The 24,574-nt window shown below is 42.2% G+C and overlaps 2 protein-coding genes across 2 annotated transcripts in view; one reads left to right on the forward strand and one right to left on the reverse strand.

Annotated features, from left to right (window-relative positions):
- The window catches only part of MAP3K15 (mitogen-activated protein kinase kinase kinase 15), an 85,258-nt gene extending 76,990 nt beyond the window's left edge, over nt 1-8,268 (forward strand). The window contains exons 21-29 of the mRNA XM_086767464.1: nt 688-865; nt 1,588-1,762; nt 3,490-3,675; nt 4,246-4,351; nt 5,593-5,803; nt 6,658-6,770; nt 6,947-7,044; nt 7,175-7,251; nt 7,758-8,268. Of these exons, the coding sequence (XP_086623590.1) occupies nt 688-865; nt 1,588-1,762; nt 3,490-3,675; nt 4,246-4,351; nt 5,593-5,803; nt 6,658-6,770; nt 6,947-7,044; nt 7,175-7,251; nt 7,758-7,878 (1,265 nt within the window). The 3' untranslated portion in view covers nt 7,879-8,268. The remainder of the gene's footprint in view (nt 1-687; nt 866-1,587; nt 1,763-3,489; nt 3,676-4,245; nt 4,352-5,592; nt 5,804-6,657; nt 6,771-6,946; nt 7,045-7,174; nt 7,252-7,757) is intronic.
- Nucleotides 8,269-8,412: 144 nt separating this feature from the next.
- Nucleotides 8,413-21,406, reverse strand: PDHA1 (pyruvate dehydrogenase E1 subunit alpha 1). The gene is made up of 11 exons (XM_086767451.1): nt 21,219-21,406; nt 18,655-18,723; nt 16,868-17,041; nt 15,993-16,119; nt 13,518-13,609; nt 13,054-13,146; nt 11,816-11,971; nt 11,523-11,594; nt 10,612-10,679; nt 9,628-9,736; nt 8,413-8,926 (listed from the first exon to the last, which is right to left on the reverse strand). The coding sequence occupies exons 1-11, from the start codon at nt 21,303-21,305 to the stop codon at nt 8,762-8,764; spliced, it is 1,212 nt and encodes a 403-aa protein (XP_086623577.1). The 5' UTR covers nt 21,306-21,406; the 3' UTR covers nt 8,413-8,761.
- Between the last annotated feature and the right edge of the window lie 3,168 nt (nt 21,407-24,574).

Here is a 24,574-nt window from a genome sequence, read left to right on the forward strand (position 1 = left end):
GTGTGCACCTTGATTTGACAGAACTTCTTCCTTACTTTTCCTATCACACAGCTGGAAACTGGCAATCAGGATTATAGCAAGCTCTCAATATCTGTTATTTTTTTGTTTCTTCTTACTTTCAAGGTGAATTGGAAGGGACAAGAGATTTCCTTCAGGGGAAAAAAAAAAAACTGCTAAGCAAGAGAATCCTTACCGAGAGCCAGGGGGGCACGCGAGTGAGGCAGATGCCTCAGATGTTGGAGAGGGAGCAAATAGATGTCCCTTAACACAGTCAGGCAGAGGCGAGGAGGGCAGGTAGTTGAGTGCTCTCTATGTAGAGATATGGCTGTGGTGGAGCAGCTGATGGTAACCTGTTGTACCACTTTGTGAGACCAGCACCAAGGGGGAGTGTGTGTGTGTGTGTGTGTATGTATGTGTGTGTGTGCATGCAAGAGAGGGTAACAAAATGGCACTTCATGTGAGTATCTAGCTGTCTTTGGGCTCAGCAGTAAGTTTGTTCACGCCTTTTATTGCTTGTGCATATAATGATTTTGAGTTGTATTGCCGCTTTCTATTGACAAGGTTACCTCTCCCTCAGCCGTTTTGCAAAATGAGGTCTGGAGATGATCACGGTTGGTTTAAGCACATTGCCCTTTTCTGCTGTTATATATTTTACGATGTTATATATTTTACGATGTCTGTTCATAGACTATAATCGTACCACATCCCTCCCACTGCCACTCCACGGAGAACAGGCCGGCAGCAGCAGCAGTGAGCATGGCTCTGTTTCACCAGACTCTGATGTACAGCATGACATGTTTTTCGAAAGGCCAAAGAGATCCATTTCAGAGATTCAGACAAAGCATCCCATTTCCCATTTACTAAGGTAAAGCATTTGCTTATTGCTTGACACCCACGAGGGATTAGGTGGATTTAATTCACATTATATTCTATCTGAGGGCAATTTTTTCCCATAATGACTAGATAAGCAGGTGTGTTAAACAGCAAGTGAGTTGCATAGGCAAGTTACCAATTAATTTAAATATCGTCTCTAATTAATGAACGACGATTCTTTCTCCTTAAGGTTTCCACGTATTTATACACTTTCCCACCCCTAGTCAATAAATGTCGGTTTTCTGATTGACTGAGTGGACGTGGATACAGGAGTTAGCAGAAGAGCTGACCCTTCCATGTACTCATGAAAAAATGTGGGGAAGGGGCAGCAGAAAGACAGTTCTGCTGCTCAGAGAGCACAGAGCAATACTTTCACATGAGTATGGTACAGTATGGGGCCGGAAAAAATGAATAGTTATCTCAGTCCAGGGTTTTCAGCTTTCCTCCCCAAAACTGAACCACTGCTGGGTGACATTAATGCCAGCTTTTTAGCAGGATGAAATCAGCCTTGTGCTTTCGGCTTCAGTGGGGTTTACGCTGGCTGGGGATCTAAGCCATCTTCTGTCTCAGAATTAGTTTAACGGTATGACCAAACCGCTGCTGTAGTTTAACTCACTTTTTAACCTCTGAAGTATCCCTACTCGCTTCTGACAGTACTGCTGTGTTGCTAATGCTGACATCTCTCTTGTGCGTGTGGCCCGGTTGCTGACGCAGTGTGCCCGATGAGGGCTCGGCCTCGGAGGACAGGAGTGCCTCTCCTTCCATTGAGGATAAGGATTCTGGTCTGTTTCTGCTGCGGAAGGACAGTGAACGCCGAGCAATCCTATACAAAATCCTTAAGGAAGAACAAGATAAAGTTGCTTCCAATTTGCAGGAATGTATTGCACAGGTAATTTTGCTTCAGCTCCCACTTTTCCTATGTCAAAAGGAAAATAACAAGCAGGTAGCATTAGTCAGTTTCTGAAAACTAGGTGCTTGGATTGTTCTTTCTGAATCTTTTTCATCTCCGAGACCTGTAACTGTATGAGCCATTTGCTGTTGTCTGAGTGGATAGTAAACACCACCTTTTGCCTGCTGCTGAGCTCTTTTTTTTTTTTTTTTTTTTCTTCTTCTTCTCAGGGGGAGATTTGGGGCATTTGATATGGGGTTGGGGGGCTAAGGTTGGTGGGTTGGGTGGTTTTGATGTTGTGTTTTGTTTTGGCTTTTAAGGGCGTGGGAATGGAACACCAGCTAGTAATAGGTATGATTTGCTTTAAGGATAGAGAACTGATTAACAATTTTTAATTCAAAGCATATTTAAACTAGGTGTCGAGAACACACTATATGAATCTTAAAAAAGCTAAAGTCGATTTCTGTAGAGGGAAGGGCTGGGTGGGAAGGTGTAGTGACTGTAAAGAGGAGCAAGAAAAATTATGTTTGGTTAATTCGTTGCCAAGCAGTGCCACACACCAGTAACACAGTTGATTGCTCAGCCTTTTCCTGTTAATGTCTGCTTCTAATGTGCCACCGACATTATCTATGCTTATCAAAGCCATGGTTTTCACCTGGACTACACTTATATGAAGGGGAGCCTGCTGTCTCTCGTTGCGGTGTCCCCAGCCAGCCCTTGGTCTTGGTGCAGACACTTGCACCAGTGATGAGGGCCCTGCTCCTCCTGTGGCAGCTCCAGCCAAGCCCAGCCCATCCTGGCGTGGGCAGCCAGCTCAGCACAGCGCAGAGGTTTGCCTCTCCCTGTGGCTTGCTTCCCCTGCAAACTGCCTCACAGTGCAGACTGGCTCGCCCCAGATCCTGGGTGCTCCTATAGAGCTTTTTCAGGCCCAAGAGAAAGGCCCACAAACTCATACTGGGGGAGCAATCGGGGTAGATTTCTGCTCTGAGCTTAAACTGCAAAATAGCTTAGAGCCTTATGGAGGACTAAAATGCATATGTAAGATCCTAGTCAGAAATAACCAGGGCTTTAAATATTTTCCAGGACAAAGGATTAGTTAGTAACAGCAGGTCCTACCTCAGTCTCCAGCTGTTTTGCAGCACTGCTGTAACCATCTCTCTTCCGTGATTTCTGTAATACTTCTCCCTTTATCTTTTAATTATATAGATTGTTGTTCTTACAGGCACTTGGATGGCTTTAAACTTGTATCTTGTAACTGTGTAATGTTAGACCTTTTTCTGACTTATGAATGCATATATGAATGTATTTTTTTTTGCCTAAGGAAATCAAATGTCTGCATGATTAGATAGAAGTCCAGATTCAGCTTACTGAAAGGATAACAGCTGAAAAATTCAGGTCTCTTTATCAACTCGCTCTGCTGTTTTTATGGAGAAGAGCTGCCCTCTGCAGCACACTGCAGAAATATGCAGATATTATCTGGACTCTCTTCCCTTTGTGACAGCCAGAGAAGCAGTAGACTTCATTTATTTTTTGGAAAATAGGAATTACTATTTAAAAAATTTATTTAGAAAAAGGTAGAAAATAAAGGCTTTGCAGAAACAAAAGTTTTGTGCATTTCTGTGCATACATGAGCAAAGCTATAAATTATAACACTAAAAATACTAATGCTGCTGATTAGATGTTTAATAACTCTGGTATTTACTTGATATACATCTTCTTTCCTCCAGAGTTCTGAAGAACTGCAGCTTTCAGTGGCCCACATCAAGCAAATTATTGGTATTTTAAGGGACTTCATACGCTCTCCAGAGCAGAGAGTGTTGGCTTCTACCATATCCAAGTTGAAAATGGATTTGGACTTTGACAGCACTTCCATCAATCAGATTCATCTGGTGCTGTTTGGATTTCAGGATGCGGTGAGTCCCTTGTCTAGCACAGGGAGAGAGGAATTCTTTGTGGACAGCTTCTCCACTCCTCATTCTTTTTCCTTCTTACCCTGCTATTGCCAAAATTTTCTCCCCAGTTCCTGAGAAGCTCCTGTACTTGCTGGGAAAAGTGTGAGGATATGGGCAATATGGAGTAGACAACACCCTGGTGACTAGTTGTATGGAAGACTAAGAAAAGACTAAAGGTGTTTGAAGGACAGATTTTGCCTGGTGACCTGTGGATCACCAGTGCTGAAAGTTCCCTTGCTCTAGAAGGAAGCCTGGGGTGTGGCCACTTGTGGATCCTACGTTTATTTGCTGTTCTACCTCTCCTTGTACTGTACGGGGGCTTGAATGTCACAGTCTGGGTACGGTTTGAAAGCTCTAGCCTAAAACTGTCAAATCTGTTGTGTAGACTTTCAAAGGTGGGAGGGTTTTAGTGACTCATGCAGTTGTTACTTTACAAAACTTCATCTGACTATTTTGAAAAACAAGATTCTCTTTCCTAAGGTGTATGCAAATGTTGTTTGCTGTTACTTTTACCTGCTTATTTATTTACAGGTGAACAAAGTATTAAGAAATCATTTAATCAGGCCTCACTGGATGTTTGCAATGGATAACATCATTCGCCGGGCAGTCCAAGCAGCAGTCACTATTCTTATTCCAGGTAATCAAAGCAGCTGAAAGGAATCCTTTTTTTTGGTTTGCTTTTTTTTTTTTTTTTAAAAAAAAAGGCTGTTCACATATCAAAGACTTCCAGCAAATGGAAGTTTAGATGTTTAAGCTGTCAGCATGCCATTAACTGTATCCCATGTGCCACTACATCAAAGGCACAGGGTCAGAATGTTGTACAGAAAGATGTGTTGATCTGGAGGATTAATGCTGTACTTGCAGTATAAAAGCACATAATGAGGAGATAACCCAGTGGTTCTGCACCACCAGTGTGACCCAACCATGACAAAAAAAAAGGCAAATTAAATTCAGTCCAAGCTGGAGCTTTGCTAGTTAGAAAGAAAATTACTTTGTACAACACTTTAATGAAGTTCAAGGTGGAACACTGCACAGGTCTGGCTCTGTGTTCTGAAAAATGATTGTTGAGCTGTGGAACAGATGCAGAGAATGGAGTGCATTAATACAAGGAGGAATACAATTTTGGCCTACAGATGGACAGGAGGAAAAATCACCGCCACTGGGGAGGAGGAGAATACATGACTAAACTGTTTGGTAGTAAGTCTAAGTTGGAAATTTGTAACCAGTTTTGTAACTCTTTGAAATGGCTGCACATCCTTTCCAGTATTAGCATGTTTGGAGAGCACTTACGTAATGGTGGGTGGTTTCAGTCCAAAGTTACTTTAGCTTTCAAGCCAAATCAGCTAAAATTTTTAGGGCTTTGTTTGTAGGAGAAGAATGACAGCTATTCTTTGGTGGGAAGGGTGGTCACCTGCAGCAAGTTCTGAGAGAACTGGGGTTAGGAATGTTACCTGAAGAAGGTGGCTTTGTAGACTCTTTCGTCCAGTGCGTTAGGAGAAAACAACTCTTTTTTTTTAATGTACATTTTTCAAGGGTTTCTTATTAATACATTTTATTAACTTATTGTTCACTTCATCGCAAATGTATTAGTCCCCTCTACAGCTGTAATCTACAGCTGCCTACCTCTCTAGTACACTACAGCTGAGCTATTACAGTGCCACTCATTTTAGAATTGATGCCAGAGAATCTGTGGTCCAGCTCGCATAAGGCTTTGCTGCTCCCCTGCTCCCTATTGCAGTAAAGCACATTGTGCAGACAGTGCTCTTCCTCAGCAGAAGCTTCCCCACTCGCAGTTTAAAAGAACAAACTCACTCTAGTACCTCTGAAGACAGACTTGTCCAAAAAAATTCTTATTGTTACACCGTTTCCTTTTGCTAGAACTTCGAGCTCACTTTGAGCCAGCCTCGGAAACAGAAGGTGGTGACAAGGACAGTGATGAAGTGGAGGACAGTTTCCAGCCCACTGAACAAAATGGGGCTGAGGACCCTGCCATCACATCAGGAGTCAGCACCCTTAGTTCTGTGGTGTCACATGAGGCTCAGCAGCAGCTTAGCCTGGAGCTGGGCAGACTTAAACAAGAGACCTTAAGGTAACCCTCCCATAAAGACTGGATTTATTTTCAGGCTGTCTTTGAAAAGCTTTTCCAGTGACATGTACATACATAACATAACTACTGCTCACCTGGAATGGTTGCCTTGTGATAAAGCAGAACTTCCAGGAACACAAATGGATTCAGAATGTGCTGGCAGCACTGGTATGACAACTCAACCGCCTCCAGTACCACTTTTGTTTCAGTGTAATTAATTTTTTGATTGCAGAATGCCATGTTGGCTTTCTGCTGTTAAGTTGTCTGGCTTGTGCAACTGTGCTGGTTTCCTTCTTACTTCCTTAGCTTTTTGGATGCCACCCTGACCCAGTGGCAGTGTCCTCAAAGCTGTTCCTGCAAGGAAAGGCCTGAGCAGCTCTGTCCTGGCCCACGGGACAGGCTGCCCACTAATTAGCACAAGCAGAGCCCCTGTCTTACTTCGCATGAGGTACATTTGCAGGCTGCTGCCAGTGTGTTAATAGCTGAAGGTCCCATTCTTCTTTCTGGATGTCATGGAAATCTATCATCAGAAAGTCCCTGGTAAAACATCAGGCTTATACTGTTCAGCAGTAAATTACAGTATAAAGGCAGTAGTTCTGCCCAAGGAGGCTGCAAAACAATAGGAACAGAATTTACAAGCTATTTACTGAATTCTGCAAAGATGAAAGACTTAAAATGCTGCCACTAAGCTGAGACCCAAACAACCAAAATGACATCTGTAAGCCATAAAATGTTATTTGAGAGTATCTCTCAAGTCTCTGTCCTTTGGTAGTTGTTAAAATGATAATTTTTTTTTTTGTTTCTGGCTAGTTTTATTCTCAGTATGATTGTGTTTGATCTCTCTCATATGATGACAGGCTTTTGGAAAACCTAGTGCAGAAGGAGAAGGAATATCAGACCCTCTTACGACAATCCCTGGAGCAAAAGACTCAGGAATTAAGCTTGCTTCAATTAAAACTTAAACCTGAAGGTATGAAGAGATACTGCACACTTTGACAGTTGCACACAAATATACTGGCTCATGTGTTTGATTTGGCTCAGGGTAACTTAAAAGACCGTCTATTTTAAGCTTCAGGAGTCAGAGAACCATCACTTTTGCCCTAGTTTTGAGGTGTATTAACCTATACTTCTGTTTTTTTGTTAAAGACTCCCAACGGTCTGCAGCAACTTTTACAGAGAATGCAGACCCTGAGCTCACGAACTGGCTGAAACAACAAGGAGCAGACTTGGATGCAATTAAGAGGGTAAAAAAAAAAAAAAATTGAATAATTAAAAATAGAAAAATAATCTTTAAAAAAAAAAGTCACGGTAGTGACAATTAGCATTTTGGTTTCAAAGAAGGAATACTAATTTATGAATAAATTTGCCTTTTAGTTTGCTGAAGAAGATTATACACTAAGTGCTGTCCTTAATGATATCACTAAAGATGATCTGCGGTGTCTTCAACTGCGGTAAGAAAGTACTTCTTACTTCATTGTTAAGAGCTTAATCAAAGTAATTTGTAAAAAAGCTTTTTTAGAAGTTAGGTTATTCACATAGGTCAGTGATAGTTCAGTGGTAACTGCTCTGGCCTTCATCTCTGATTTTTGTTAAAGTTTTTTACATCTTAACTAATGCAGCATAACAACCAACCACACCTAAGATTTGGCATTTTTCAAGGTCGGGAACTATTTCTGCACCATTCAGGATGACATAAGCATATGGAAAAACAGGCATGAAGAACTTGGTTTTCCTACCCCTTGATTTAAGTCCTTTCATTATCATCATCATCATTCTGTTAACCCCTGCTTGACCTGGAAGAAGTTGTTTTAGCCATAACCTTAAAGAAGTGTAATGTTTTCTATGTATCGTCACAACTGGTATATCCTTGGGATTTCTAGGTTTTACTTCTTGCTCACTTTAAAGTAATGAAGATGAGGGAGTTTTCCCAAACTGTTCTCCATTCTTCTTCATACAGGGGTGGTCTTCTCTGCAGAATTTGGAATGCAATATTAAACCACCGACAAACATCTGGTAAGATCTCAGTGCAGAAGATTAAAGTTTTGGAAGGAGACCATGCTATGGGAATAAGCAAATGAAAAAAAAAAAACATTCCTAACACTTAAATTACTAGATGTATGTACAGTGACCTTGCAGGTTTTGCACAATTATGTAGCTTGTTTGACCATCAGTGTAATACACAGTAACAGCTTTTAAGTCAGTGTCAATGCACTTAAATTATTTATGCCAGAGTAATACAGCAGCCAAATGCCTATCAATGCACTATAAAGCATTAGCTGAGAAAAAAAACCCTTTTCTGCAATCAGGTACTACACACCTGGACTGGCTTGAGCATTGTGAAAACTGTGAACTTAAGTGTTACAGTTCTGCTGGCTGATGGTTTGAGCAGGGAGGGGGTATGTTAGAGCAAGTCACCTCCTCACAGATCAATGTATATAGCTTTTTGTATTAAAGTTACTCTCACTGAACTACTAAGAAAAGCCTGGTGTGATGTTTTCAGTTAGTAACTTTCCTGCAGTAAAGACGTGGTATCTAAATGGCTTTGTTTGGTGGTTTTGGTTTTTTTTTTTTGAAAGCAATTCATCAAGAAACACAGCAAACAGACCACCAGATAAATGTTGTTAAACTTTAATGATTTTTTTTGTTTGTTTTGTGGGGTGGTTTGGTTTTTTTTTAATTATATATATTTTTTTTACACTGTACATAACACATACAGCAATCCAAAGAAAAGTCAGTAAAGCAAATATATAGGAATTTAAATAAACTGCTTTTTCTTAATTTAGCTCCTTCTGCAAGAACATTCAGCACGTTTAAGAAAATCCATACTGAGGTGGATTTCTCTACACATTTCCTCTTTTGAAAGAGCTTTTAAATAAGCTTAAGGGCTGTTTCTGAGTCATTATAGTTCCTGTAAATACATTCACTTATTCATAAGAATAAGTTATGGCAATAAAAAGGCTTTTAGCTGACAGACTTGTACCTTATCCACTGGTTTGGGCCACGCACTTCAAAGGGTGGCTCATTGAAGTAGATGTGGTTACCGAGTTCTTCCAATGATGGCTCTGGGTCAGTGGTTGCAAACTGAGCAGCTTCCTCGATCTCCTTCCTTACAGCCACATCAATTTCCTAAAAATGGATGCTCATTAGAAGACAGCTCAGAAATAGCAGGGTAATTTTGAACTGAAATGCAATGATTAAGTATTGGTCAGAAGTAGTTTGTTAATGTTGTCTATAAACATGAATTTAAAACCTGTGAAAACTTCCTTCCTACTAAACTGCAGCATTTGTCCCCAGTAAGCACAGCTCACTTACTGCTACAGGAACACCACCGCACTGAGCCTCAACATTTTCAATTCCGGAACTGCTGAACACTGAGAATGTCAATTATATTTTAAACAGAGCTAATGAAAGTATTCAGAGGATTTGCTTAGAGGTTCCTGGCTCTTTCCCTAAGATTTTTCACTGTTGATAATTTCCCTTTCAGAAACTTACCCCCTTCCTTGGTAGTCAAGAACGCTTGGGTAATGTTGATTTCTACACGTTAGCATATGACAAGAGCTGCACTTGAAACCCTAACACCCATACACACAGCCTTGCACCGCTGAGCTACACTAAGCAGCCAAATGCAGAACGCCTTTCCAGCAGAGTACAACTTCATTAGTCACTCTGTTACAAAACTTTGTCACCAATAAAACTGATGTTAAAACAAACTTTAAACAAAGAGCTTCAAAGAACAAGTGATGCACACTGCCCCATGATGTGCTTTTCAGAGATCATTAGTGTATGAATACTCAAGAGTTTGCTTAAGTAACAACTAAAAGCCATACCTTTAATTCTTCAATGCTAGCAAGGTTACTGTTGACCATTCTGTCCTTCAGCAAAGTAATGGGATCACTTTTACTTCTCACTTCTTGAATTTCTTCTCTAGTACGATAGCTAGGAGCAAGACAAGCAAAGACAAGCACTTCTTCAGGGGTATCCTTGAAGAGAGGGGAGGTTCTGGACACAGCTCACTTTTAGAAAGAGGTGTGACCAAAGAATTGTCAGGAATGCAATGAGAATACAGCAACATACATCACTCAAAGGGTGGCACAGCTACATCTAGAACACTTCTTAGACCTGTAATCAGCAACGGAACTGAAGTAGCTCCAGACTTAAGTATAATGTAGGCAGGGAAAGGGGGGCAACCCCAGCTACTCTATGAGGGGGCATATTATCCTTCCCATTTCCCCTAAGGGATGGCGGAGGGGGGGGGGGTGCCTAGATCACTTGCTGTATGCTTCCAATTCACTGCAAGTTCCCAAGGAAGCAATGGGATATACCACTCCTTCATTTAAATTCAGATGTGTCAGTTGGTGCAGTGCTTAAGTCTTCTTGGCACCTGTATACCTGTATTTTTAAGAAGTGTTCTTCCTGACTGGACAGTCCAAACTGTTCCTATAATTTTAGCTTACAGGATTTTAAATACTCCTCTAAAAACCCTGGAAAACCATGCTGCTTTTCAGTGAAAGCCTAATTAGAAAAGACTGTAACATCACACTGAAAGCAGATTAATAGAAAGTGCAGAAGTTTTAAGTGGCTTTGTGCTTGTTCTAAACTAAATCTCTTAATACTGCAAGTAAACAAATATGTTAAATGGCCACAGATTATCAAGTGAGCAATAAGATGAGTGATCAGACTGCTCATAGCAATTTCTTCATTACCTTTATACGCACTTCACAACGAGTTTGAACATTGAATCCATGACAGTTTTCAGAATTTGACCATCAATACTTGTTTTCAGTGAATGCCAAGAAAGAACGTTATAGTACCTTATTCCAGGATCACTCATACTGTGGCCATGGTAACGGTATGTCTGTAACTCCATCAGAATAGGACCCTTAAAAAGAAAAAAACAATACAGAGAGCAGCAATGACCAATTTGTTGTTATAGCAGCAAGTATTTGCTACAGATAAATTGCACCACTGAGTATTTTGATTCAATGGTTTTTTTTCCCCTCAGTTTAATTTACATAACATTACCACAACTAGTAAAATGAAACTTAACTCTTCTCAAGTGAAAGCATGTTGATATTGTAAGCATTCTCATGTTCTTATTGAGCAGCGTTAAACAGTTTCTCCCCTTCCAATGTCACTCCACCATTACTCAGACTATTTCAAATTGCCTGTTGTTTCACTGTAAGATGGTTACAAAAATAACCTCATTCTTTTGTATGAACATTTTTCTTTTTCTGTTGTACCTTCCCAGCACAAATAGTATTTCACCAGATATTAAATCTTTCATACTTGGGGGACAGACACTAATGCTGACTCACAAAACTTTTACTTCACTTCCCATTTGTTGTAAAGATAGAATGATTACTACTTCCCTTGGTGCTCCCCCTAATTAATCTCTTCACAAAGAACATAACTGCCTCACAGTCAGAACAGCTTTAACAACAGAATTTAACTGGGGTAGAAATGGGGAAAAGGATGACAGAGTATCAGGACAAATGTATTTTTTTAAATGCTTGGTTAATACTAATTGCATGTTAATAAATTCTAACAGCATTAAGGAACCACCCAATTGCTTACAGGTTCAATACTGTGGAGAAAACAGGAAATAAAGGTCAGGTAAAATTTCAACAGTCACTGGAAAAAATGGGCTAGATAAGGAACTTTTTATGCAGTGATAGTCTGGCTAAGAATTCCACCCATGGAAAAAGAATGACTACAGACTTACTTTTCCAGATCTACAGTACTCCACTGCAAACTTTGCTGCTTCTCGAACACTGAGAACATCCATGCCATCCACCTGATAAACAGAAACTACAAGTTGAAGAAAAAAAAAAAAGGCCAACTCCCAAACTTCCCATTTCAGTACTTCCAAAAGTGCAATAGGAATTCAGTTTCAAATTTTCCTCTATTTAAAAAAAATAAATACATATGTGTATATAGTCTGCAGGCGCATGCATGCACATCCTCCCAACTCCCAACCTGCCCCCTCAAAAAAACCTGGGGTTGGGTTGTCCTCACCCTGAGCCCTGGAATGAAGTCTCCTCTTTTGTAGTAGTCAGTACTGGCTGCAGCTCTTTCAACCGAAGTTCCCATTCCGTACCGATTGTTCTCACAGATAAAAACACAAGGCAACTTCCATAAGGCGGCCATATTGTACGTTTCAAATATCTGGCCCTGAAAGAAAAAGAGCAAGTTACATCTAGACAAGGAGCTTGGCCTTCAAGCTGTAGGCTCTGCTGAGAACCATTCTGTTGCAGAGGTCTAGCCAGGAGAAATTTTAATACTGGAAGTGATGTGAAACCAGCTACTTGCTGCAACTCAGCGGGAATAAAAGAGAAGCTACACTATATAAGGTAACTTTTGTCTCAACTAATAGTTTATAGAACTTAATTTTTAAACCTATTTCAGTGTCTGTGTTAGGGTTAGCACAAAACCTTCAACTTTATCTGGAGTATTTCAGCAAGTCATAAAAAACTTCACAACTGATTAATCTGGCAGGACAGAAACTTCAGAGTGTCACACTCAGGTGAGCCATGCATAACTGGAAACAGGATAACAAGAGTAACTGCAGACCCCTCCTCCCGTGACTCCTGCAGTGTTCAAATCATTAACCACGAGCCCTACTCACTCCCTCGGTATCTAGAGCACTCCAGGAGGGAAGAAGTTTCCCCTTCACTCCAGCGACAAGGGCAGAGTTCAAAACAGTGGTACGGAATGACGGAGACAGATCCAAAACATAATAAAGAGATCCAAGCACGTGCTACATTCCTGATACATAAAGAGCATCTGGCAATTAAATTCTTAACTTTATCTGAACCACTCCTCTGAAGACTATACAGTACTTGAAACACATCCCTACTCAAATGCCTAAGACAACACAAATAAGATGTGCCAGTGTCCAAAATTTGCATGACTGCCCAGCCACCTACGTGAAGTTGGTCTCAGCGAACAGCACTTCACAACAAAAGCCCTAAGAAAAACTGCAGTGAACTATAGCACAGAGGGTGCACACTGTCTTCTGTCTCCAGGCTTGCTTTTTCACTGCTGGTGGACTCCTTTAATAAAGCATCCTCGTGGCAGAAAGCTCAACACACACATCTCAGATGTTGCCTGGGTTGCAGGTACTACACTGACAGCGTGAAAGGTGCTCCCCCACCACTCTGTGAACTGTGAGCTCTGCCTTTCCACAGAGGGGAAACGGATAACCTACAGGCACACTCATCCTCACAGAGCCACAGCAGACAAAGCTCATTTACCTGATTGGCTGCACCATCCCCATATAACGTCAGACAGACTTCATTTTTGCCGAAGTATTTACAGGCCAGAGCAATCCCAGCTCCAAGAGGAACCTATCACAGAGTACAGGACAAAGCAACATTTTAGAATAATGTTTAGAGGAATTGAAGATAGGCAGCTTGTGAAATGTAAAGAGACACACTGTTAGAGATCTGCTCAACAAACAAGTTGTTAACAACCCACTGCCATTAGTTCCAATCTGCATTACAGCCAAAATATAAACATTAACTAGATTCTCAGTCTAAGTCATTTTTGCCACAGTTCACAAAATGGTGAGCAAACCAGAATAGAGACATAACAGATTTAATAGCCACGGAGCAATGGTATCTGCACACAAGCTCACACCACAAAAACGAGAGGCAACACAGGCACAGGACACAAGCCAAATTCAACTTGTGCTTTAAAGTAGGAGTCATGTATATACCTGAGCACCAACAATACCATTGCCACCATAGAAATTTTTGGTATACATATGCATTGATCCTCCTTTTCCCTTCACACATCCTCCTTTTCGACCTGAAACATGAATAACAAGCAATTCATTTTTCTGGAGAAAAATACTATGGGAACATCTAATTCAATTCCTAAAGGTAATAACATTAAGACCACGTTGTTGTCATTAGATCTACATGGAGTTGAGATACAATGGCCTCTCCCCAAAGAGTTTACTGTTAAATATATCACAACACAAATGGAGAGGGGGGAGAGAATTATAATGAAAACGTAATTCAGGAAATGCAGAAGGAGATTAAGAAGAAATTTTAAAACCAACCAAGAAGTTTCAGTGTCCTATGGTTGGTGGCTTTTTGTTTTTTTTTTTTTTAATAGTCAACATGGTCTGTTTCTCATAGCTGTAATCTGTAAGTAGTAGTATATACAGTCCTCACTACTTTTGGCTTCTTTGAGAAAAATGAACATTGTTCCAAAATCAGTTGCAATAATCTACACTTGTCTTCCCTGTGACAATAACCAGAACTAAAAATTACAGATAGAACATTTAAAAAAACACCAACAAAGAAAACCACAAACCTACAACAACTCCCCACCCTGAGATAACTATCAAAAGGTCACCTAGCCCAGCTTTATCCAAGCTGCAGTTTGAAGATAACTGGTGGTTCATGAAGGATTACAACCAACCCTATTTAAATGAGCTGATCTAAGAACACAGGATTTCTCATCAACTCCCTCCATTTCTTACTCTAATCTGTCTTGTTACTAACCACAGAGGCTTCTCTTTTATTTCTAATTAGCATATCTTGTTTGGTTGGGGTTTTTTTGCCTTAGCTTTGGTATTTATTTCAGAATCTGAATGCTGGATCTCTTCCTGGAATTTGTACTTCTCTTTCTTATTTAATAGTGAATCTTTTTTATTATTGGTCTTTCTCATACCTTTTGTATGTTTATGAATTGGCTTCATGTGAGCTTTTATGGATTCTGCCAGCTAGGGCTAAAGAGAAAAAAAAATTGTCCAATTTTAATTAGAAAACTATATAACTGTAATTAAACTTTAGTAATCTCTCTCCACTTTTTGTACAAGCCTGCCTTGTATTTTAGCAACAAACTCCTGATTGGCCAATGTCCCTTTTTGCTATACTTTCTACTTTTCTGAGAAAAATCTGCCTTGACATCCGAAAAACTGTTTCTCAGGGTATCATCAATTCTCCTGAAAAGTTATTTTCTATAGTTTGTTTCCTGTAGTATCTTATCTACTAGTCTTATTGTGGGTCACTCTGCTTCCCGCCCCTTCAAAGACTTTTTAATTCTGTCATTTCCTGGTCATTGTAACTCAGGCTGTCTTTCAGTTTGGCGTTTTCAGTCAAGATCTTTCAGCTCTAGCAGCACTCCTCTGTAGAAACTTGCCCCAAGAGTAATTTCTTGGAACAACAGTCTCTGTACTGCAGCTGCTCTTTCCCAATTAAAATAGCCCTACTAAAACCAAGCAAAATGTTATAGAAGATGATGTATGTCATTAAAAGAAATAAAGAACAAAAAACCCCTATCATCACTGATATCTGTGGTTTCAGAGCCAATAGTAGGCTTCAGTCATGACAGTCTCCTCATTTACTTTTTCCTGTTACCAGTATCCAGTGACACTTGGCAAGTCAATCATCCACTAGATTCTGGGCTTTTGTGCATGTTATTAATACGCATTCTTAACACACACATTCTTAGTACACAAAACCATACCTCTTCTCTACCTCCAAAATGTGCTTAACTCTATTAACATTTCAAGCGTGCAAATTCTCAGATCAAGTCTTTACTATACCAATGATTCATAAAGGCTTTCAAACTCCTTGTTTGTTTTTCACTTCAGGCATTCGTTCACAGACCTCTAAGAGTTCAGCAGGCTGATCCTCTCTTCTCTTCCCTGCTCCACCTATGACCCTATTGCGAATAACCGTCTCTCCTTTCTGCAAAATCTTACATCTGTCTAGATTACTATTGAATATTCTTGCTACAGTCAAATTTTCCCAAACCATCCAGTTTATCATTACAGGCAGTGTTTATCAGTCTTCCTAAGACTTCAGCAGCGTAATTCTGAAAATCCGCATCCGTCTCCTAGGGAAGGTAATGCCCTGTCCTGTTGAGAATAAACACGTACCACTAGCGAATTCCATTTAAATAAGCTGTTGTAGCACAACAAATACAGCATATGCTATCAAGACAAAAATTCTGAATTTGTGCTTTAGAAGTACTAGCACTTAAATATTAATTAGGACTTATGTTTTAGTAAAAAGTGGTTGCATCATAAAATTATAAAATTGATTTATTCTGCTATGTCACAAAACTGCTTCTGAAGCCCCAGCATACTTTGTGTATCAACATAATTTTTAATTTGAATAAAAACTTCTGACACAAGTACAGCAGCACGTGAATCCTCATTTTACTTAGCACAAACCTGTAAGTTCAGCGAGAATTTCTCGAACAGGCACTCCTCGTGCATAGGTAAAGCCATGAGCTCTGTAAGCTGTTATCACATGGTCTGTACGGTTTATGGCGACTTCAAGCCCTACACAGCAAGCCTCCTGTTTCAAAGGAAAAGTAAGTTTACCAAAGAAGAAAAGCACACAACTTCCACTGTCAGCAGTGTGGCAAAGGCTACCTACGATCCCACATACATCAAATACCAGCAGAAAACAGGAAGAGCACAGATAAAGGAGACTGCCTTTAATCCCAAGGGGCGGCAGGCCTGGAGCTACAACAGCCTTGGGCTCTAAGTTCCATCCTGTGATTAGCAAAAGCAGACGCAGGAGGGGAACTGAAAACTGCAAAAATCTGTGGACTTTTTCTACATCCATCTCCCAAATTAAGTATCTAAACAAATGCAATTCAAAAATGGCAGGGGGCAATGGACAGACAGCAAAGCTTCACCAAGCTCATGAAGTTCCTTCTCCTGGCTGTAGCTTTTAAGTGGGCACATGATCTATGAGACACTGGAACAAAAACTATCAATGAAGCTTGATGGTTGGATGTGGGCCCCCAACCATGCTGAATTTAACACACTGCCAGTTGCTCATTCCTCACATTCAGCTCATCTTCAGCTGCACCTTGCCTCCTCTCTCTTCCCATTGCTATTTACAAGACCTCAGGGATTCCCTTGTGTGCTCAGACATTGTTTTAAAAGAAATAACGAACTAAATCATGGATCCAGCTACAACTTCAGACATTGTACATAGATACTCAGTTCTAGATTTACCTTCCACTCTACTCAAATCCCTACATTAAAAGCAGGGAAAGACAGAATAAAACCTCTTGGAAAAGAAAAATTCTTACCTGACCATCATATAAATGGCAGAAGCCACGGATTATCTTCTGCTTGTACAGCTGGTCAGACTTCAGCTCCATGCGTCGTATGGTCTGCATTGTCTTGTAGTAATGGAGCCCCTCCTCTCGAGTCAGCACTGTTGTGGTACTAGGGCCTTCTTCCAGGCGATGGAGGTCACATTTCTGCAGAGTTGAACAAGCAGTTATTTCCTGAAAGTAATTAATCCTATTTACGAATATAACTTATTTTTTGTTATGATGTGCCCTTTTCAAATTCAGAATGTAATATCTTTCATAAAAGAAAGCCAGCAAAACCTGAATTCATAGGTCAAAATAAATGTAAGTTTTGTGTGCTATTCCCAAATTCAGGGAAATAAATGCTTTACTTTTAATAAAGACAGATTTCCACTCATGCAATCAAGTCTTGTAGGTCCTACTAGCAGTAGATGAACTACAGTCTTCACAAAATATGAGAAAAGCCCATCTCGATGGCTGTTCCAAGCCAAATACTTGGTAAAAGCTACAGAGGCTTAGTGAAGAGACAAGAAAAATAGAGGAGTTTCCTTTGTGAAACAGTTTGTAAGAGCTGGTCCTAAGACTGGACCTCATCTCTTCTACCACCACTGCTAACAAGCAACAGCCACCCTGCCAGTCAAACCACCATGTGTACAGCACAACTTCCTCCCGAAACCATGGACTGTACTGAGGGAGGGCTGATTTTAGGCACCCACACAAAATAAATAAATAATTTTAAAAATTAAATAAAATAATAATAATTAAAAAAACCCCACAAACAGTCAAGTTCAGTGAACAGATCAAACAAATTACTCCATCAGTGTAAATTAAATGGCCAAAATACTGCTATACAGGTTAAAAAAAGTTTATATTAAAGCTAAAGTCTCTCCAGAGCAAATCCACTGACACCTAGATGAACTGGATATAACACACGTATACATTAGTCCAAATCAGCTCTGCTTCACACTTCACAGAACAATACAAACTGAGGAGTCTTGTAATCCACATAGGACCAAACATTAAACCTTGTATGTACTCAGAAAAGACTTCTTATATATGTATTTTTCCTCCCTTCCACCTGTGAAACAATTTTAATACTTTACAGGCACGGACAAACAGGGAGCAGGTGGAAGAAAAACCAAATAATTTATTCCAGATTCTCTTTAATCAATTCCTGAATGAAAAGCCAGCACAAAAGCTACTGCCAATGGAAGCATCGCTTTTTCCTAAGACCTAGCCACAGCGGAAAGCTGACAGAATAACATGCATGTTTTTTGAGTGGCACCACATCAAGCACTAAAAAGGATGCGGTATTTTTTCCTCCAAAATCCATACAGATCTCAATCAGCTGCACATCTGGGATACAGCACCTGTGACTCTGTAACAGCACCTGTGACTCTGTAAACAAAAGGAAGATGGAAAGAAGGGCAGGCAGCTAGCAATAGCCATTTGTTTTAAAAGCATTAAAGAAACATTAATAATCTTCCCTCAGAACAGAAAATGTTCTTTAGCTCCTTGTAACTCCATTCTCACAGTTGCATTGCAGTATCACAGCTGCAAAGAATCACAACTTCACATTCTTAAGAAAGAAGTTACACCACTATTGCCAAGCACAGAAATTCCAGCTGCATTTAGAAATCAGGTCAGATAGCGAGCGATTTGATTCTGAAAATTCAAACAATATGTTTACAATTTAAAAGATAAGGGAGCAAGTCCATTAAGTCAAGATCTACAACAAACACTTACATAGAATGACAATATTAGGTGTTCAGCTTCTTTACCTTAATTTCAAACGTAGCTTCACTGGCAAAGTCTCCATAGTTACGCGATGCTACCATCACTCGAGATGCCTTGAAAAAAAGAAGACAAAAATCAAACTGTGAGCAATATTTAAATACAATTATCAAGCAAAAGTAGGTGAATTCTCTGATAATTTCTAACAGTACTCCCAAATTGAAATAATTTCTCTCTCCCTATTGCTACTAGAGAACTTTTACTTTGTACATATGTGCTAGAGGTCCTTGAAAACCCAGTATTTAAAATTAAGATTAGGGAAAAAAAAGAGAACAATTTTTTAAATTTGTAATACCAGTGATTATCTAAAATAAAATCAATATGCTTCAAAAGACTGTGGAGAGCATAAAAATCACAAAAATAAGCCTTTAATCCCTTCACATGCCAGATTTCCTATAGGACTAGAGACAGCCAATGCAGATTTTAATGGCTCTTTGCAGTGACTGGAATTTCACCTTGATAGAACAAAAAATTATTGGGGGAAGAGGGGGGGCGGGAAGGGGGAAGATTTCTGGAACATTAACTACTCTCACACTTTCCTTTCAATAGGAAGAAAAGTTGAAGGAATGCAAGTCAATATCAATGAAGAAAGAGAGTATCATTTCAGCGGGTAACAGCATGGCCACTACTTAAAAATTCTTTAGAAACATAAAGGTGACACATCTAAGGATAGATGAAACACAGAACAACAGAAAGGGTAGCATGGTAGGGAGAGATAAGAGGGATGTTTAAAAATACATTACTGTTCTGTCTTAAAGAATGAGCACAGGCTATTGAACAACTGGTATTTTTATATAACTTTACCAAGTTTCACCGCAGGATCAGATACGATGCGCATCTGTCCATCCACGTGTTCTGGCCACAGCATAAGGAATGCATCTTTAGTGGCAAAATCATATTGTTAATTAAGTTACATATAAATTTCAGTAGCTCATTCAACCATGGAATTCCCCCTGCCCTGAAGACAGCATAAAAACAACAGTTCTAGTACATGGCCAGTACACATGTCAAAAACAAACCTTGACAGAACTGATTCAGGGCTTACCTCACTAACCGCTCCCTAGGTTAGCAGCATTTGGAAGGAAAAAAAAAAAAAGAAAAGAAAACAAAAGAAAAAAAAAAAAAGAGAAAAAAAAAAGAGAAGAGTAAGTAACTATAACAATTAGGGGAGGAGAAGTCGGCAAATTACCAGCCAACTAGAACACTCTAGGAGGTACAGGTAAGTTCTGCACCATCTACACACTTTGCAATATACTCAAAATATAAAATACAAATATATAAAATACTGCTTTATGGATTAAAACTGCTTCTATTTATTTGGTAATTTATCCCTTCACTATAAATGCACGGGAGCAATTCAAGAAAAATATTTACATATTTGGTAATTACTAGGATCCAAAAATCTGTATTAAGATATCCAAACCAGACCTAGTTTGGACTTCCAGGAGAATGCAGTGTGTCAGGACTAGGTCAAGTACTTGCAGTGAGGAATTCATTTTAGGCATCTATGATTGATAATTTTAATATAGATATTTTACTTGTAAATTAGGAAATACTTTTAGATACATATTCCATATAGTCCCAATACACAAAGGAAGATCTTTTTCACACAAAAGAGATAAAACACAGCAGGTGACACACTAATGCCAAAAAAAAAAAAAACCCCAAAATTTGAAAAAAAATTCAGGAAGATAAGAAAAGGGACCATTATTGAGCAAAGAAAGGCAAAGCAGCTCAAAAAAGGTCAGATGGCTGAATTTAGAATGGAATGAGAAGAGCACATTTACCCTCTGTTTAGGATCTGACCTGCGCCGACAGCCAAAATATAAATAAATAAAATAACTGGAAGCAGAGTGCCTGGAAAAGGGTTTCAGAAGCGATTCAGAATATTTCACTTGTACTAAAAACAAATTTGGCAAAGAGATCGCTGCGCACAGAACTGGCAGAGGGTCCCCGGGCAGGGCAGCTCCAGCCGCCCGCTTCCCAGCGGCCTCAAGCCCGCGCTCCCGCCGGCACCGCCGGCCCCAATTTTAACGTCGTGAGGAAAAATAAGCGGCCCTGCAGGGACGTGACGGCTGGGCGGCGGGATCAGCCGTGCCCTCCGCTTCGGCGGCGCTGGGGGGAAGGACGGCAGACGGGGGCGTTTATAAAACGTATCTACACAGCGAGCTCCGGCACGCAGCCACCATTTTATTGTCAAGCCGCACTGCATATTTTCTTTTTATTTTGCCGCCGGAACCAAGCAACAGGGCTGCCAGCCGTTACGCCCGGGCTAGTTCCAAAGGACGAACCCGTCACCCCGGCCGTGGCGAGCCCCTCTCGGCCGCTGCCTCCCGGCCCTCCCACGGTGCCCGTGGGCCCGGACGCGCCGCGCCGCTCCCCGCCCCGCCCCAGCAGGGCCCGCGCGCGCTGGGCGAGCGAGGGCTGAGGTACCACCGGCCGCCTCGCGCCTCGCCCACCCCCTCCCACAGAGAGGGCCGCGCGCGGCCCCGCCGCGCCCGTTGGTCCACCCCTCCGCGTTCCGGTCGGGTAGGTAACGGCCGCAACTCACCGTCCTCCCGGCGGCGGCGGCGGCAGCAGCAGCAGCAGTTGGACCCTGCAGCACCCGGGAGAGCGCGGCCAGCAACATCTTGCGCATGGAGCGGGGACGAGCAGCAGTGCCTGGCGCGGGACCCCCGTCCTCGAGTCTCCTTCAGCTGCCGCCGCGACCGCCAACCGCCCGCCCCTCCGGCCAACCCACGCGCGCCCCGGAATGACGCCGCCCGCGACGCCGACCGGGACTGGCTCCCGCGCGCTGGGCCGACCGGCGCCTTTCCCTGCGTCCTTCCTCCGCGGCGCGCATGCGTGGGATCCGGGTCGGCCGGCGGCGGGGAGGGGGCTGCTTGGTGGAGTGCGGTGGTACGCGGGGCGATAGCGGGCAGCTAGCGGCTCCGTGTGCCCTCCTGCCGGTAGCAGCCCCTCCTGCCGCCTCGCCCGGCTCGGGAGCCTCGGGTAGGGGTTTCTGGCGAGTGTCGGTGAGGAGGGGCGGTGCGGGCGCCAGCGAAACCCTCCCCACAGCCAGGCGGGAGGGGCTCATGGGCTGATTAAACGTGAAAAAGGTCTAGTTTGTTCAAAACCGTGGAGTCTAGCAGGCGTACCTTGATTAACGCTGACTTTGGCACGGATGGTACGAGAAGGGGTGTTTTGGACGTGCCGCCTCTCCCCCGGCCGTGCCGCTTTCCGCAGCCCCGGCTGTGGCCTCGCGTAGCCCACCCAGCAGAGGCCGGGGCAGCGACACGGGTTTGAGCATTTCGTGCTCTGCTGTACGTGGCTTGGTCTTTGTAAAGAGCGTTCCCTGGCTGATTTTTATATGCATAAAGTAACTAAAGCGTTAAAACAGCATCCTTTCATTTCACAGGCATCCCACCCCTGGGAATTGTCCAACAAAGTTAAGATTTAACTAAACATCGAAGAGTGCTCTCGCCGTACCGCACCTGCTGATCTCTCCAGGCAGCCTCCAGTTTTCCTCCCACCCGCTTACAGGCTCACGCTGCTGTTACACACTGGGTTGCAGCGGGTTGCTCAAACCAGGTTAACCGCTCACCACGCCATCCTGCCTCGACGTGAGGCTGTTGGCTCCTGCCCGTGCTCTGCTTCCCTGAGTGGTGCTGACACCGGTGCCTGCATAACCCTTTAGTTGAACACTGAACTGATCCGGCCGAAAGGTAGCAACCGCCCCTCCCCTCAAAAAAAAATCAGAAAGTAAATTATGTTCACCTGTTGGCATCACAAGTGCTTGTGTCTGCTGAGTTCCAAGGGCTGCACGGAGCTCAACACATTTGCAGCACAAGTGGTAAATGCTTAATATGTTCCTCAAACTAACTACACCCTCAGCCTGCATCAGAGAGGACAGAAAGTGGGGATCTATTTCTGAAACACAGCTTCATCTGCATCCCCACTGCACTATTCTCCTCCTTCCTTGACTGTCCACCTTTCTATTACACATGACACTAGCAGCCAATGTGGTTTCTTCCTCATCCTCTCCATAACACCAAGTAGGAAGAGGTGAGAAAGACAGGTAGTCGTCTCTGCAGACAAATATTATGAAGAAGCCTAACTCTTTATGTATTTGTTTAGTTGTTGATTAGAAAAGCAAACCCAGGCTTGGGATCAGCTTGCTGGAAGACAGAAAATTACCAGACCTTCTTCAGCTTTAAGTTTGGGTGACAGTGCAGAGTATTGTCAGTCCTCTGCATCCGACCTTTGTGCTGCTGCCCTGCAGGTACTCTGAGGAATGCTGTGCCTTGAGACAGGCTGAGATGTATAAAAGAAGAAATATAAAGCCACCACTTTTCATAGCTAAGGGATTAAAAAGGGATGAAAGCCTTAAAAAAACCCTGAAAATAACATCACGTTTTCTATCGTGAAATCCACCTGTGGGCAGATAGATAGTGCTTTTTTCAGCTGTCACTAGGGACAAAGCGGTTCTTGCTAACACCGTGGTAAAGGCAAGCCTACACAGGGATTTCTTGTAGAGTAATTTTTGGCATGCAACTTGTAGGAAGTTTGAATTTTGCAAGTCAGCTCTGCACTCCTAAGCAGCTTTAGACATCGTTCATGAAGCAACAAGAGCAACAACAGCAGCTGGCCTCCAAGAGAACAAAAAGCAAGGTGAAAATGTTGATAAGTTGCTTCAGAAGGCGTTTTTCCTGGAGTGTCTTTAGTCTGTAGCATTTCCCTGCTTGGAAAGCAAGCACAGACTTACTGGAGATGTTGTTCTGCAGGCAGGGAGCGGCTATGCATCTAGAGAAAGCATCATCCCGAAGGTCTGCGTGGGGCTTTCCGCAGGGATGCCAAGGTACTGCGACAGCCTGAGGCGTCCCAGGCCACTTCTGAACCATGTAGCCACCTGTCTGGAATTTTGCAACTTGCACTTCTGTCAACCAGTATTGCACAGTCTGATGGATTCATGCGCACCGGTGGTGTTCATGCACACACCCGTTGTATCAGTGAGACTCGTGAAACAAATACTTTCACTGTCCTGGCCTACTCGGGCTTATAGTCTGGCCAAATGGCACCTGGGATGGCACGACTCCTGCTGTCTGCAGGTGGCGGGATTTCCTTAGCAGCCTGTGTCACTAACCTGCTGGGGACAGTCAGGAGATGGGTAGGGGGAAGATGAGCCTTTGAGGCATTCCTCATTGTGACCCTGCTCTGGCTCGCTGGTGACAACAGCTTGCTGACACCCCTCATCGGAGATGCTACATTTTGGGAGAGATATGCAGAAAAAACTGTCTGTATGAAGACCACAAAGGGGCCAAAATCCCCATCAGCAAAAGTAGTGCCTCTTCTCTTTTCCTGGTGCTTTCCTGTGAAGAGGGAATGACCAACTAGGAGAAGCGCGACTGAACATGGTTTTGTGTGTATGGTTGAATCTTCCTGCTGCTCACTCCCTCTGTTGTCCCTGGGCCTTGTTCAGCTTCCGCATAAATTGCCTTCTCCCTGTTGAAAGCAAAATTTTCTCTACTTCCTTTCCCCATGGCTCCCAGTACTGTTTCTTCCCTCGCTGTTATTTTGAATAAGCTGTTTCTTAACCTGTCTTCTTTATTGCATTAACTCCGTGTAACATTTTCACCCCTCCTACCATCTCCTTCGTACCCAGCTTTTATGCTTACTAATCCATATGTTTTTTAGCACCTCTTATTTGTAAAACTAGCCTCTGGTCAGAGCTGGGGGGATGCGCAGCATAGATAGCTTTCACTGGGGAGGATGGTGAGGCTGGCAGAATTTCCTGCAATACATGGCAGGACAAGAATTCACTGCTTTATTCTGCAGTTTTAACATGCTGTAGACGAGCTTCCTCTGCTTTAGCTCAGGAGAATGAAGCGTACTGGTATCTCTACTTGAGACAGAAAGCGTCTGGTAAAC

The sequence above is a fragment of the Chlamydotis macqueenii genome, chromosome 1, assembly GCF_036417535.1.
Source record: "Chlamydotis macqueenii isolate bChlMac1 chromosome 1, bChlMac1.mat, whole genome shotgun sequence".
Taxonomy (NCBI): Eukaryota; Metazoa; Chordata; class Aves; order Otidiformes; family Otididae; genus Chlamydotis; species Chlamydotis macqueenii.